At 40.2% G+C, this 14591-nt stretch overlaps 2 protein-coding genes across 2 annotated transcripts; one reads left to right on the top strand and one right to left on the bottom strand.

Moving 5' to 3' along the window:
• The first annotated feature begins 1968 nt into the window (after window positions 1-1968).
• On the top strand, window positions 1969-5679 carry LOC104443659 (phosphatidylglycerophosphate phosphatase PTPMT1). Its single transcript, XM_039313216.1, has 6 exons — window positions 1969-2861; window positions 3479-3601; window positions 3776-3869; window positions 4293-4375; window positions 4497-4586; window positions 5037-5679. Exons 1-6 carry the CDS (start codon window positions 2571-2573, stop codon window positions 5421-5423), a joined length of 1068 nt encoding a protein of 355 aa, XP_039169150.1. The 5' UTR covers window positions 1969-2570; the 3' UTR covers window positions 5424-5679.
• Window positions 5680-6762: 1083 nt separating this feature from the next.
• On the bottom strand, window positions 6763-12709 carry LOC104443658 (palmitoyl-protein thioesterase 1). Its single transcript, XM_010057160.3, has 12 exons — window positions 12343-12709; window positions 11622-11706; window positions 10603-10654; window positions 10492-10512; window positions 10348-10401; window positions 9760-9810; window positions 9310-9372; window positions 9068-9133; window positions 8864-8902; window positions 7666-7788; window positions 7462-7554; window positions 6763-7324 (listed from the first exon to the last, which is right to left on the bottom strand). Exons 1-12 carry the CDS (start codon window positions 12428-12430, stop codon window positions 7037-7039), a joined length of 1023 nt encoding a protein of 340 aa, XP_010055462.2. The 5' UTR covers window positions 12431-12709; the 3' UTR covers window positions 6763-7036.
• Window positions 12710-14591: the final 1882 nt, after the last annotated feature.

The following is a 14591-nucleotide window of genomic DNA, read 5'->3' as shown; positions in this document are numbered from 1 at the left end:
TCCATCTTGGTAGAGAAATTTAATGTTAATATTTCAAGTCAAATGTTGCATGTTGAATCGGTCATGAAACTTTCCCATAACTCGTCAAAAGAATATAAAACTCGATTCGAGTAACCTTTCTACGGTATATTATAAGGTGATTTATTGAAGAAAATATGTAGTCTTATGATAAGTCAATATTTTGAAGTTCTCTTTTTCGGTGGAATGATATTTTCGAAGTTGAACATGACCTTTATTATTTAGGATCAATATCTTGAAAAATCCCAAATTGATACATTTATGACAAATTTACTCCAAATTAATTTTTTGACAAAAAAATTAAAAATTGATATATTTCATAAATTAATTTTTTTTTATGCCCAGAAACTTCATACAACCTAAGAATTGGAGTAAACCTGGGTCCTACGGGATTTGAACTCCTCCGTCCTGGGTAGACTTTATAGGAGCTCTTATTCAACTAGGCCACCGTAGGCAATTGTATCATAAATTAATTTTTTGAGTATAAAAAATCCCAAACTGGTATACCTATCATAAATTTACTCAAATTAATTTTTTGATCATAAAAAATCTTAAACTGGTGCATTTATGACAAAATTTACATTCTATTAGCTTTTGTTAAATTTTACCGTTAAATTTACTAATGTGAATGATACATGGTGATATGTTATTGTGACATGACAAGTTCACATGAAAATCCATAAAGGTTTTTTTTTTTTTTTTGGTAACCCACGGAACCTTCGTGCGCTACTTTGCAGTTGGAGTAAACCCTAGAGGGAGTAGAGTCACCACCACGAAAGTCACCAGCACCCAACCACTATGCTGCCATCACGGGTGGTGAAAATCCATAAGGTTCTTTTTTTTGGTAATCCAGTTTATGACAAATTTACATTCTCTTAGCTTTTGTTAAATTCTACCATTAAATTTATGATACATGGTGATATGTTATTGTGACATGACAAGTTCATGTGAAAATCCATAAAGTTTTTTTTTTTTTTGGTAAAACATGGAACCTCCGTGCGCCGCTTCGCAGTTGGAGTAAACCCTAGAGGAAGTAGAGTCACTACCGCGAAAGGAACTAGCACCCAACCACTACGTTGCCACCATGGGCCGCCACCCTTGCTCCCAACAGTGGTTCCCACCACGGGCCACCACGGGCCACCGCCCTTGCTCCCAACCATTACGGCTCCACCACGGGCCACTACCCTTGCTTCCTGGGTAAGTTGTGGGTTCCTTTTGAACAAGGCAGATGACGTAAGGATTCGAACACTGGATCTCTCGCGAAAGGAATCGGCGCCCAACCACTACGCCACCACCACGAGTGGTTTGAAAATCCATAAGTTAATACAATGTAGAATCCCTCATTTGCCACATGTGTATTGAGTACTATTAAATTTGTCAAATGTGTACTAATTCGAGAATTTTCGTGATATCAAATTTAAATTCTAAATTTGACGGACGCTAATGTAATATAAATTTATTATAAGTGTATCAATATATGGTTTTTGGTGAAAAAATTAGTTCGGAATAAATTTATCACGGGTGTATTAGCTTGTGATTTTTAATGATTAAAAAATTGATTTAGGGTAAATATGTCATAGCTATATTGATTTGAAATTTTTTATGATCAAAAAATTAATTCAAGATAGATTTATCACATATGTACAAGTTTAAGGTTTTTTAATGATATAGATATTATTATTTATGAAAAAATAAGAAGGGAAAAAAAGGACAGTTAGTGGAGAGATAAAAGAAGGACGATCACCCCGCCAGCACTACGCATGAAAATTTTAAAAAAGAAAGAAAAAGTACTACGCGTGCCCCCGTAAAATTAAAATTCCCAGGCGGGGGGGCCCCACTGCAAGCATCATCATCATCCCGCAGCTGCTTCCCACGTGGCAGCTACTCACCACAACCTTTCCGCCCCTGGCCCCTTTCCTTCCTAAACCGTCGGTCACGTTATCCGTACCCCCTATCTCTTTCTCTCTCTACCCCTCTCTTTCTCTCTCTAGGAAGTTGTTGGCGATCACAAACCGGGTGAGGGGGATGGAGTAGCATCTGCGTCATTCTCTCTCCTATCTCGTTTGCCCATCATTCAAGGTAAAATCGGCCAAAAGAAAAAGCTCGAAAGCAAGAAGACGAAGAACGAAGAACGAAGAACGAAGGAGGAAGGAAATTCGATCGGATCGTTGCGGATCTTCGACCTCGCCCTCTCGATCGCGTCCCTTCGACGAGCTTCGATCGGCCTTCCTCTTCCTCGCCTTGTGATCATCGTCCCCGATCGGTCCCGATCCTCTTTCCTCCCCTCGGGACGTCATGCTTGTGGTCGTCTCCCGGAGGAATCGCCGCTCTGAGAATCGTCCGTCGCTGGATGCTCGACCACCCGCTCCTTCGCGTAATCCCTGTCGTCTCTCCGACGGTTGACCTAGGTTGCATCGGGATAGAGATTCGCTCGCGTTGATTTTTTTTTTTTCTTGATTTCGTGTAGCGGTAGATTTCATTTCTGGTCGGTGTGGGGGAGGTTTTTTTGTTTCTTTTCCCCGATTCGTTTAGGTCTGTTGATTTCGGGGGATATGCATATTGAGGAATTCGAGGAAGGAGGAGGAGGAGGAGGAGGAGGAGGAGGAGGAGGAGGAGGAGGAGAGGTGGGGGCCGGTGCCGGCGTTGGTGGTGGAGTGGAGGAGGGGCGGCGTGCCGACGGGGAGATTGTGCTGGGGAACGGAGGGGAGAGCATCGTGCCGGTTCATGTGAAGAGAGCGGTGATCGGAGCTGGCGCTCGCGCTCTGTTCTACCCGACGCTGCTTTACAACGTCGTGAGGAACCGGATGCAGGTTGAGTTCAGGTGGTGGGACCGCATCGGTGAGGTATAAAGTTCAATTGTTAACTTTTGGATGTTCTATTTTTGCTTGATCGGCGATTTCATTTTGGCTTCTGCGCTATGCATGTTGCTACCATGCTTAAAATAATTTTTTCTGCAGTATTGCTCTTCTGGGCAGTTTATTTTCTTGTTATCCGCAAGTTGACAGCAGTGACTGTTTAAGCTGTGAACAATTTAAAAAAAATAAAAATAAAAATTGATGTAGCGGCTTAAATTGTGCTAGCTATCTTTTGCATAGTGTGTTTTATAACAAAAATTTGATTGCAGAATGGGGATTCTGCTGAACTATCATGGATAAAGTCGACTGTACAATGATTTACTTCATCATTTGCTGTTTAGAGCATATCCTAAGGTCGATGAAGGTTGATCAGCACGTTCGTTTAATGCTATTGAGATTGTTATTTGGCTGCGATAGTTTTCTGGATCTGTTAGAGAAAAGTTTTATCAAGGAGTAGATCAGTTTCCTTTTGTTTTGTGCCTATATTATCAAGAAAGAATTGATCTGGAAGGCTCCTGTTCTGGATGGATTCATTAGCCATAAGAGTTTTCTTTATCAGGCTCAAGTAATTCTTTTCTCGGTCATTCACATCTTCTTGTTTTCAGTTTATACTGTTGGGTGCCGTTCCGTTTCCTTCTGATGTTCCATGCCTAAAAAAGCTCGGTGTCGATGGAGTGGTTACTCTGAACGAGCCGTATGAAACTTTGGTTCCAACAGCACTCTATAAGGTGAGTATGACTTTTGCATACTTGCTGTGGCTTCCTTATCTGCTGGGAATCCTAAGAGCAGTGGCTAAGTCCTTTTAATGTCATTCATATATTGAAAGATCTTCTTTCTGTTTTTCAGTTTTCTGCAAAATAGTATTATGGCAATAATACCATTTTGAATTTTCTTTTTCATAGGCGTATGGCATCAATCATCTGGTGATTCCCACAAGAGACTATTGCTTTGCTCCGTCCCTGCACTCTATATGCCAAGCTGTAGAGTTTATTCACAGTAAGCATTTATTGAGACGTATTATGCCTGTTTGCTGTACCGCTGCAACAACGGATGTTGGAATAAAGTTTGTGTGCTAAGTGTATGAGGTGTACCATTTATAATTAGAAAAACAAAGTTATTGACCATGTATTTTGTTGGATTTCTGAGTGTCTTAATTGTCCTTTTCAATAAGTCAGAGAAGGATATAGGACAAATTGCAAATGTTAAATTCCTCCTATTTATTTTGTTCTTTTGCTTACAATGGAAATGCTAGGAATAATATCAATGAAGTAGATTGAAGATTTTGAACTCTTCAGGAGGAAACGTGAATAAAAATTCTTTGATGCATATGAAAGCCTTATCTTTGGATTCTAATTTGCTCTTTTATTGTCAAATAAGAATTAATTAGTTTTATGTTTTTCTTGATGCTGTCTGTTGTAGAAAATGCATCATGCGGAAGAACTACATACGTTCACTGTAAAGCTGGCCGGGGCCGTAGTACGACCATCGTGATATGCTACCTGGTGTGTATGCCCAATTTTTTATTTATTTATTTATTTATTTGGGTTGAAGCGTATGCCAAATTTAAAAGCCTTGAAATAGTTGAGAAGTTTTTGCCTTTACTGAGCTCTCTCTTTCTTATAGGTGCAACACAAGGATATGACCCCTGATGCTGCATATGCCTATGTGAAGTCGATCAGACCAAGAGTGCTTCTAGCCACAGCTCAGTGGCAGGTATTATACCAAATTGGGAGAGCTTGTCAATATTTAGGTCTAATGTAGGATTCCATCTTTTTGATTTAAAAGTAATCATGTGGAAGCAAGGGCTCATGTAGCAGGGCTCCCCAAAAACTACTTATGCTCTGTGGTTTATAGTGCCAGCTCACCTGTAAGCTTAATTTATTAAATAAAGGTGTTGGTGGAATTTTGAACACTCTTAATGGTAGTAGTCCAATTGGGGTATCCTAAAGCTGGGAACATTTTTTTCTTTTTTGAAGATGCAACTTGGTCGTTTTCTATTTTTTGGGGTGTTGTAGAGGTGAGCACCTGGCCATCTGGATCTTGCATTGATATGATGCTGAATATAGGAAGATGAGTGCCACCCATCTAAAAGATTAAGCTAGCAAGCAGAGGTTCACGTGTAGCCTAGTATTTAAATGCTAATATTTATGAAATGCAATGCAGGCTGTTCAGCAATTCTATTATCTGAAGGTGAAGAAAGTTGACCTCCGCAGTCACCTGTCTGATCTAGTTTTCAAAACCAGTGTGGCAAAGATCCAACGAGAACGGTTGCCATTTGATGATGGCTCTGTAGTTGTGGTAACCGAATCAGATCTTACTGGATATGACCCCTCTCTTGAATGTGATGTTAAATCGGAGATATGGGCAGATCTGAGAGTTGTCTGCCGGGTTCGCTATGCTGGTCAAAAAGCACTAGCGAGAATATCATGCCTCTGGCTACGGTGTCGTGCACAGGAGAAGGTTTCTGGAGAGAAGCTGGTTATGGACAGTGGCCGCGCGATCGGGAGTAATCATCTCAGTGGCATTAGTGTGGACATTCATGTCTACTAAGAAGTGATACTACGGCATGGTGACAAAGCGGCTTTCTACCCTCGTAAGTGAAATTTCCTCTACTGGTTGGTACATGCATAGATAAATAAGGAATGCTTCACTAGGCAAGAGCTGTGATCTCCTTTTCTTTTTCCTACTTTCCCCCACTTTGAATGTAAAGTTTATACTCGTTTCTCTTGAATTGAAGCTAAGAAAAGATGAGCTTTATGCGCATAGAAATGTACAAAGGAAATTTCCTTGCTCCTCTTCCATGTTTTATGGGCATTTCCCTCCAAGCAAAGTAGATATCGGGGTTTCGGTAGTCGCCAAATTAACTCAGCTGTTATGACTTTGCTGGACTGCGACGGTTTCTATTCTTGTCTGGAGACAAAGGAAATTTCGGGCTTTAAAAATATTTATATTTGCTGTGCCGAAGTGAGGGCGGTGCAGTTGGTGGCAGAACCGCAACCAAAGTCCTTCAAACGTACGGAGTTGTCGTGCGCTGCCCTTTTTTATTTGGGTGTCATAGGCCCCGTTTGGTTGGACTTTCCCAAGGGGCTTTGGGCCCCGAAAGCCCCTTGGGGGAAAATTTTTGTGTTTGGCAAAACTTTTGAATGCTCCTTGGTGGAATGTGGGCATTCCACAAGCTGAAAGCCCGAGTCACTGTTCATTCTTCTTCCCCGCCGTCTTCTTCCCCGTTCGGTTCTTCTTCCCCTGCCTAAGAGTCGGCCGAGTTTCGCAGTTGACGGCGCTCAGCTGCAAGCAGGCTGCCGGGATGCCTCGCTTGAGGTCGCGCAACCTCAGGCGAGGTGGCTTGAGGTCTGGCGATCTCGGGCATCGCTTGGGTCGAGCGACCCAGGCAACCTCGGGCATCGCTTGGGTCGAGCGACCCAGGCGCCGTTGCGACCTTAGGCGACACCCTGGGGCGCTGGACCTTAGGCAGCGTCGCCTGAGGCCGCGCGACCAGGTTGGTGCCACCCAGGGCGTCGTCGAGGCGACCTCAGGCGAGCTGCTCCCCGCCACTGCCACTGCCTCCTCACCACCACCAGTGCCACCGCCACCACCCGTACCCCCACGATCACCTGCATCTCCTCCTCCCTTTTCTTTTTGTCATTTTTCTTTTTACTTTGAAATAGCTTTGCAAAACATACTTCCCTTCCCAAAAAGCTCATTCTCTCAAGGATACTCTCAAGGATACTCGGGGGAAATGGCTTTCCATTTCCCCAAAGTTGAACCAAACGGGGCCATAGTCGTGCACTACCCTCTTGAAGAGGTTGTCCAACCTTTTACCGGTCGAGCCTATCGAAGACTTGTGAATTGGTTTTCTAACGCGGTAAGGGAGACATGAAGATGCGAGAGGGAGAGACAACTGCTTTGTGTACAAATACAAGACTGTCCATCTTACAAATCAGACGAGTATACCAGCAAAGCATCTTGTAATGACGACCGGAGATGCCTCTCCACTGTCCGTCTCGTATCTCATAAGAATTACAGGACCGTAGATACCACACGACCAAGAACGGTTTCGAGTGCAATTACCCTTACAATACAATGGAACAAGCAATCCGACAGTTCTCTTTTGTAACACCATCATCGTAAGGTGGTGTGACTACCGTATCATGTATCCATCTGAATCAATGGCTTGCTAATGGCTTCTCCTCAGTGAGTTCAAGCAATTTCCTGAAGAAACTCTCGAGTGAGGATGGCCATGACAATCTCTGAAGAAGTGGCTTTCCAGCTGATTCTCTGTCCCCGAGCCCATCGCGGGTTCCTGTTTTCTGTTCTTCCAAGTAAGGGACGACATACTTTTTCATATCGCCTCTGGATATTCCGAGATGGTTTCCTGGGACGCTAACGTAGTGAACCCTCCCAGCTTCGTCCAAACTTCTTAAACCAATCCAGTCCTCCATGTAAAGTTGTGTCTGCATTTGAATCACAGGAAAAATATTTTGAGTTGCTCTCGAGCAGGAAAATATGAAGAAAATGTCGTGAGTTCAATTATTTCAGCTTGAATAGAGTCGATAAATGACAAACAAAAATTACAAGTGCATTAAGTCACCTCATTTGGAAACATTATTGGATTGAATGCGCCATCTGGATAATATCCAAACCAGGAAGTTTCCTTTGGGATCAAAACTGTGTCGTGTTCAAACTGTCCATCATGCAACATCGATGATGAGATTACACAAGCAATTTTTTTTTTCTTTTCAATATGTGAATAAGTGGTATAAAAGACGAAACAGATCATACTATTCCAACTCACCATTATAAGCACCAAGTTCTCCAAGCTACTAAACCGTTCCTTGTAAGTGGAATTTCTCTCATCAGGGAGTTCGTTGTTAAGCTTCGGAAGAAACCTACATTTGGCCAAATAGTCTGAAATAGCCTGGAGTTCAAATCAATGTTGCGGTTTATTAGTTGTGCCATTGGAATGTTAAGGATAGAGCAACCAATCAGAGACTAAGGCTTCCTTCATTTTGCAAAAAACAATTTTCAGGAAAACATCTACTGGATTTTTTGACGTTTGTTTCATGGAATATGAACAAGTCAAGGAAAACATTTTCCATTCTTCTATAATAGCGGAAAATGTTTTCCGCTTTTCAAGTATAGGAAAACATTTCCCTTGCTCATTCTCTCTTATCTCACTCTCCCATGTCAACGCAGCAAGCTCCCTCTCTCTCTCTCTCTCTCTCTTTCTTTTAATTGGAATTTAAAATTATTTCTTTCTTTTTATTTCCTTCTCTCTGGGCCGATCTCCAGCCACCGCAATGGCCAGCAACAGGCCACAGCGAGCTTGAGGCCTCGTCAACCTTGAGTTGGCCATTTGCCAGATTGGCGAGTGTGAGTGTCGAGCTCGCCAGCCTTGGGCCTCTTCAGATTAGAGAACCTTTTCGAAGCGAGCCTGAAGCTCCCAGGAATCTGGCTCGTCGGTGAGCCTCGAAGGTCGCCTTTGGCCAGTTGCTAGCTATTGCCATGGCCGGCGATCAACGGAGGCAGTAAAGAAAAAATATAAAAGAAAAAGGAAAACAATAGAAAGAAAAAGAAAAAGAAAAACATAAAAGAGATAAAAATAAAAAATAAAAAATTCAATTTTTTTAAAGAAAAAAAAAGAAAAAAAAAAGAAATTATTGAAAGGAGTGTACAGAGGAAAATCAAATCAAATTTTTCATGCCAAACGGCAAAAAATATTTTAATAATTCGTTTTCAAATTTTAACCTAACACCAGAAAATATTGTTATTTTTCTAGAAAATATTTCTTAGAAATGCCACATTTTCGCAAAACGAATAGAGCCTAAATCCAATCCATGCCAAATCTGAATGCATAACCAGAACAATTGCAGTCAAAAGAGAAGGCTACTAGCAGTGCAAATTCACAGCCAACGATCTGGTAAAAAAAATTAAGGATGATTACGTAATAGCAACTGAAGGGCAGGGATGCTCAATGAGAAGACATCACTCACATTTGGTAGTTTGAGATAACCACTAGGAGCCAAATGAGCCTGCAATTCACATATCAAATCAATTTGAATATTTATCACAGGCCTCCACAATCAAATGAAATAAGTCAAGAGAGTGGAATAAGAATCTTTGGACTAGATTACGGACTGTCAAAGTTCTGAACATTAAAAGCAAAGTAAAAGATCTGAAGAAATTCAAAGGATTACCTGAATATAATCACTGTATATGTGGGACTTGATAAGTCGGTCAGCAATAATGCATAGCGGACCGGTCTGAAGAAGCAAGAGAAAATTATTCAACAGAGGACGAATTAATCTAAAAAACAAGCAGTCAACCCTCATCTTGATTCCCGAAGGATGAAACGATATTTATGGTGTAGACAAAAACTTATGGTTCAGGTCTTTGACAATTGCTATGACCATGATAACGATACCATGAAAATACTTACACCACATAGAGGAACAGAAGCAGTACCAGCATGTGGTCCTCCTAAGGAGATAAAATTCTTAACCTGCTTAATCAAGAGGGACAAGAATTAATGATCGCATCTCTTCTTTTTCTTTCAAAAAAGTAGAAGCATGGAATTGCGAACGGTTATAGAGATGAGCGTCTGTACATGGAAGTAAGCTCATTTATTAAAGGACAACAAATACTAATATACATAGGACTGAACTTCAACTGCGTTGTAACAACTACCAAGTCCTGCAAAGGATTTGTTTGAATTTCAGCCTAGCATATTACAAACAGTTAACCCTAACTATGAATAATCAGGCAGAAAAATCTACGCTCTTAAGAGGGGAAAAAGCGCCGGCCCAAGCAGAAAAATATCAGAATACTGAGTCACAGAGGAGTAATATCAAAGATTGCAAAAGCAATTGTCCTTTAAGCTATTTCTTACAGGCGGTCCTCCATCGCAGAACTCAATAACACCCCGGCCTATCAAGTTTCCCTGTCAAAAGAAAGAAAAGTAAGAAAAAGTTTCACAGATTGGATTAGAACCATTAACAGTGAATGTAGTTACTGACCATCAGTCCTAAACACAATCTTAATAAATGTCTGCTTGAAAGAATTTTAGGAAAAAAGGAATAAATTCTAATATGACAAACAAACTCTAATCTATCTCTTTGGTTCCATAAGAGTAGACTTCGTTTGATATATGGTCAAAACCATGGTAGCAAATTCTTAAATAACTTTAACTGAAAAAAGAAAAAGAAAAAGAAAAAGGAATTTGTAGACAACAATAGATGGCTTCAATGTACACGATCCTGTCTACCATGTCAAATTCATGAATCCTGCCATTATCAGAAACTTGATGTAGTAGCTAAAAAGTCGGGTATATTCAGCTAGCCAGTAACCAATGATCGTATGGCTTCTCAGTAACATGACCTACATTTTTGAATAGGTTCTCACTCAAATAGTAAACAGATGACCAAACTAATGTTTGCTGAAAACCATTTTAAAAGTAGCTAAATTTTCATGAAATCACCTGAGAGAGACCAACTATGTTGTAACCCTGGCTTAGTTCTTTCATTTCTTTCACCTGCAAAGACTCTGGCAAATCATACAAGGTCTAACAGCAGAAATAATCAGAAAGCTGTGCCACAACGACCATCTCACAGAGGTGTACTACCTGGTCACAAACAACTCCAGCCTGCAATAACAGAACAAAAGTCACATTACATGGTAGCAAGTTGCAGATTTGGATTGTATAAAGCAGACATTAATGCAGACTGCACAGTACCTGCTCGTCAAGAGGCATAAACCATGAATCCCATGCTCCATCCCCAATTTCTCTGCAGTAAAATTAGACAGGTGAAGCTAGCGTTCAAACAAGTTATGCAAAACCAGAATACTAAGCTTCTTCAGAAAGAAATTATCATCATACAACAAGAGGAGAAAAGCAAAGCAACATGAGGCCATATTCCTAGGAAATTTATCTATAAAAAAAATGGCTTGATAAAACAGATTTTACAGAAGGATGAAGATGACATGAATAGAATAGGACAGCATCGCCAATATAGACTTTATCGAGAATAATAACAGTTAAGGAAATTATGCGTGTCACAGACATTTATCATTATGCAGTTTGAATGACTGATAATTTCTTCAATCCAGTTAATATCGAGTCAGGCATAATTGACCAATGATTTTTGCTATATAAGAAAGAAAATAAAATTCTGCAGATATAAAAATAGCCGTAAGTTCCTTACCAAAAAAAAAAATAGCTGTAAGTTGTCTCAGAAAAGGAGCAGAAGTCAGTAATAAGACTAGCAATTGCACACTATGATGGACAAAGATTATGCACAATGGAATGAACATGCTCGTCGTACTCATAGGAGAGTAGCGACCTGATATTTATTACATAAAATCTCTTCAGATGCACTTCTGATGGACGTCTATGTGTTAATTGGGCGAAGAAGGTCTCACTCATAATGTCATAGATGTATCTCTAAGGAAACAATCCTGAGGGCATCCAGCTTCCAAAACAAATTCAGGTCTTAACCTAAGTGTGCTCTCTCTTCAATGTCAAATCAAACTTTACAATCTTTTGGTTTATGGAATTAGCAAATACTTGAAATCTTTTCATAGAGTGTAGTAATCCAGTCTGAGCAAGACATATAAAGTAGCACGAAGGAATTCTAAATAAATCTCACAAAGTACAAAAAAACCAACTATAGAGAGGTGATCACATTGATGAGAAGATCAATTTAAGTAACCCGGCTACGGAAAAAAGGATATGAAGAGATTATACGGGCATACATGCAAAACCCTTCAGCACCAGAGTATTCGCTCAAAAGGTTAGTGAACTGTGTAACCCCTCGATTGGAGCACTGATCCCCGATGCCTGCCAAAATTCAAAAGGGAAACAGAACCAGTGTAAAAGTTCATTAGAGAAGAGAGATGGATTAGGCACAAGAACAGAGTAAACCATGCAATCTAATGAACCAAAACTCGAAAATTCTTCTAATAAGCAGCAGAATTTGCTTCCAGTTACAGCACCATCCGTTCTATCCAACTGCCGACAATACACAAAATCCAATTAGACCCTTAGAGAATCAGACTGCCGATGACAGACCATTCAGCAATCCGCCAAATAACAGTTGGTGTACACATACAAAAGGTCGAAACCGACATCCCAAATGATTTACTTAATAAAAGGGTTCGCTCCTAACTGAACAAACCAACATGAAATGAAACGACACGATTCCTACTCCCTTAACTTCTCGACGGGGCACCAAGTTTCGTGCTTTCGACTTCTTCCTTCCTATTTCAAGTGAGCTAGAAATCATCAAAGACGCAAAATTCGCTCGAGGTATCCTCGAGAGTCGCTCTCCCACCCAAAAAGCAAGCATGACAAGCGGCCATAATCGAAATAGGCAACACCCAAAACATCATTCGACCCGTCAATTCCACCGCGCGACAAGCTCCAAGCACACAAGCAGTCCCGTCGAACGGGAGGCGACGTTGCGGACCGAATTACCATGCAAGACGATGAAGGGCACGGAGTGCGACGCCGCGAAGATCGAGAAGGCGAGAACGACCGACAGGGCGGCGGCGGCGGAGGCCATGGATCGAGTCCTTTTGATCCGTCGCCGTCGTCGTCGCCGGCGGCGAGAGAGGTCCCCGAGAGCTTCTGAAGAGGAGGCGTGAGATCAGTGAAGCAGGCGGAGCTCGACCATTGGCGACGAAGGAGTCATCCCACGAGACGCGCAATCAATCAAGCTTTGCTTTGCTTTGCTTCTTCAACCTCCCACCAATCGCTTCCTCTCTGCAACTACTTCTCTAGAGATAGAGAGAGAGAGAGAGACTTGTGTCGTTTTGGTGGCGGACGTTCTGATTGATGATGCGGTACGTCGTATTGGTTCGATAATATCATAATTATTTATCAGGTGGGTTTTTGTTTTTGTTTTCCTTTTTTTTTATTGGCTGATTTGGTTGTCTCTCGTCTTTTTTCTTGCTTTTCTTGGGTCCAAAGCGATACGTTTCAACGGTGGACGAAAAAAAAATGTCATACGTGTATTACTCACGCGAGAGATTCAATTTCCGATTAAAATATAATAATAATTTTAATTATTTAATTTGTTCAATTTGAAAAAAAGAGGAATATCCATATTAACTGATAGTATGGATTATTATATCTTGATTTAAATTAAATATGTTACATGATTTATTTACGTTTAATATGATTTTTTTGTCTACTATTCAAACTTACTGGATTAGGAGTCAAATCAGTAAATTCCGTTAACTTGAATTAATCGAAGAATAATATTTAACATTTCATATATGCTAGGGAATAAATTGAATATATACAAAAATTCATGGATCATATTGAACAAATTAAAAATTTATAAATGACATTATATGTTGAATTAAAGTTCAATGAACATTTATATCATTTTTCCCTATTCCTATAAGTTGCATCTATTTTTTTCCCGTACAATGTTACAAAATTTCATCAACGGCCTTTGCTTTTTCTTACTTGAATTTGTTGCTCATTTTAGTCATCTCTCACGGCCGTTATTCTGATTTATTCAGATAAGGGTATAATTTGTTAGTCAAGGGTAACGAGTGAATGAGATATTTATTCTTTTTCTTATTGATTAAAATTGTTCATCGTATGCATCATATTATTTTAGTTTTTCTTCTACCCATGTCATATGAATTCTTCCTCTTTTACATTTGATTACATGTTTGTCCCACGTCTTCGTATAGTGCTTAAAAGTGGGGTATAGTGCTTAAAAGTGGGATGAACCTTGACAATGATGAATAAGTCTAGAAGAAACGGGAGTTTGTGGAGACTTGGAGGGACAATAATATGGTGATGGGAACCGTCGTATAGCTGGCGACACAAATCCGAGGTGGCACCGCAGGGATCCACCTCCCACAGTGTCCACCCCGGAACCCACCTCCCACAGTGTCACAGGTAAGTCGTGTAATGGGGGCGAGAAGTTTTGAACCTCTACCCTTCTGGTTGAGGGGTCAAGATACAAACCAACTCGTCCACCGCGGGGTGGGTTACTAAGTAAAGTATTGATTACTAATAAATTTAGGAAATCAATGGATAGAGATTTGTAAGTAAATTACTAACGGGCACCTTGGATAGACTCATTGGATTGCTGATAAAGGCAACTCCCTTTACTCCTTTGACTAAATTTATAACTCAAAAGGAATAATAGCTAGCTTCAGAATTTAGAATTCTGAAATCTTGCCTATTTTTATTCACTCAATTAGAGGAATAGATAATTGTCAAGTATAGCTTACTCTATCAGGGAAAATCTCATTGTTACCAAGGAAATATGATTGCATGGGCAAACGAGTCTCTAGTAATCATTTCCAATGAGATTATCCAAAAGTTAAATTGGAGATTGAAGATTATACAAGAGACTTCATACATGCTGAAGGAAGTATGAAAAATGGGGAAAGCTACAAATGCTGATATTGTCACATTTTTTCTTTCTTTCTAAAATCATGATTCTACTTACTTGTGTTTCACTCTTCTAAGATTTATTGTTATTGTCATTTGTGGTTTGAGGATGTAACAGTACTTGTTAATTGATAGTGGGATCTTTCAGTTTCGGGTAAAAGTAATAGTTACATTGTTGTAATTATTTATATGATTATTAGTGGATTCAGCATATTATTGGTTGTTAGTTTGGGAGAATGGACGTAAGCTTAATTTAAGCTGAACCCTTATAAAATTTGCTTGCACCATCTTCTATGTTGTCTTAT

Source organism: Eucalyptus grandis, chromosome 5 (genome assembly GCF_016545825.1).
Source record: "Eucalyptus grandis isolate ANBG69807.140 chromosome 5, ASM1654582v1, whole genome shotgun sequence".
In the NCBI taxonomy this organism is placed as follows: Eukaryota; Viridiplantae; Streptophyta; class Magnoliopsida; order Myrtales; family Myrtaceae; genus Eucalyptus; species Eucalyptus grandis.
This window is presented reverse-complemented; position numbering and strand designations above follow the sequence as displayed.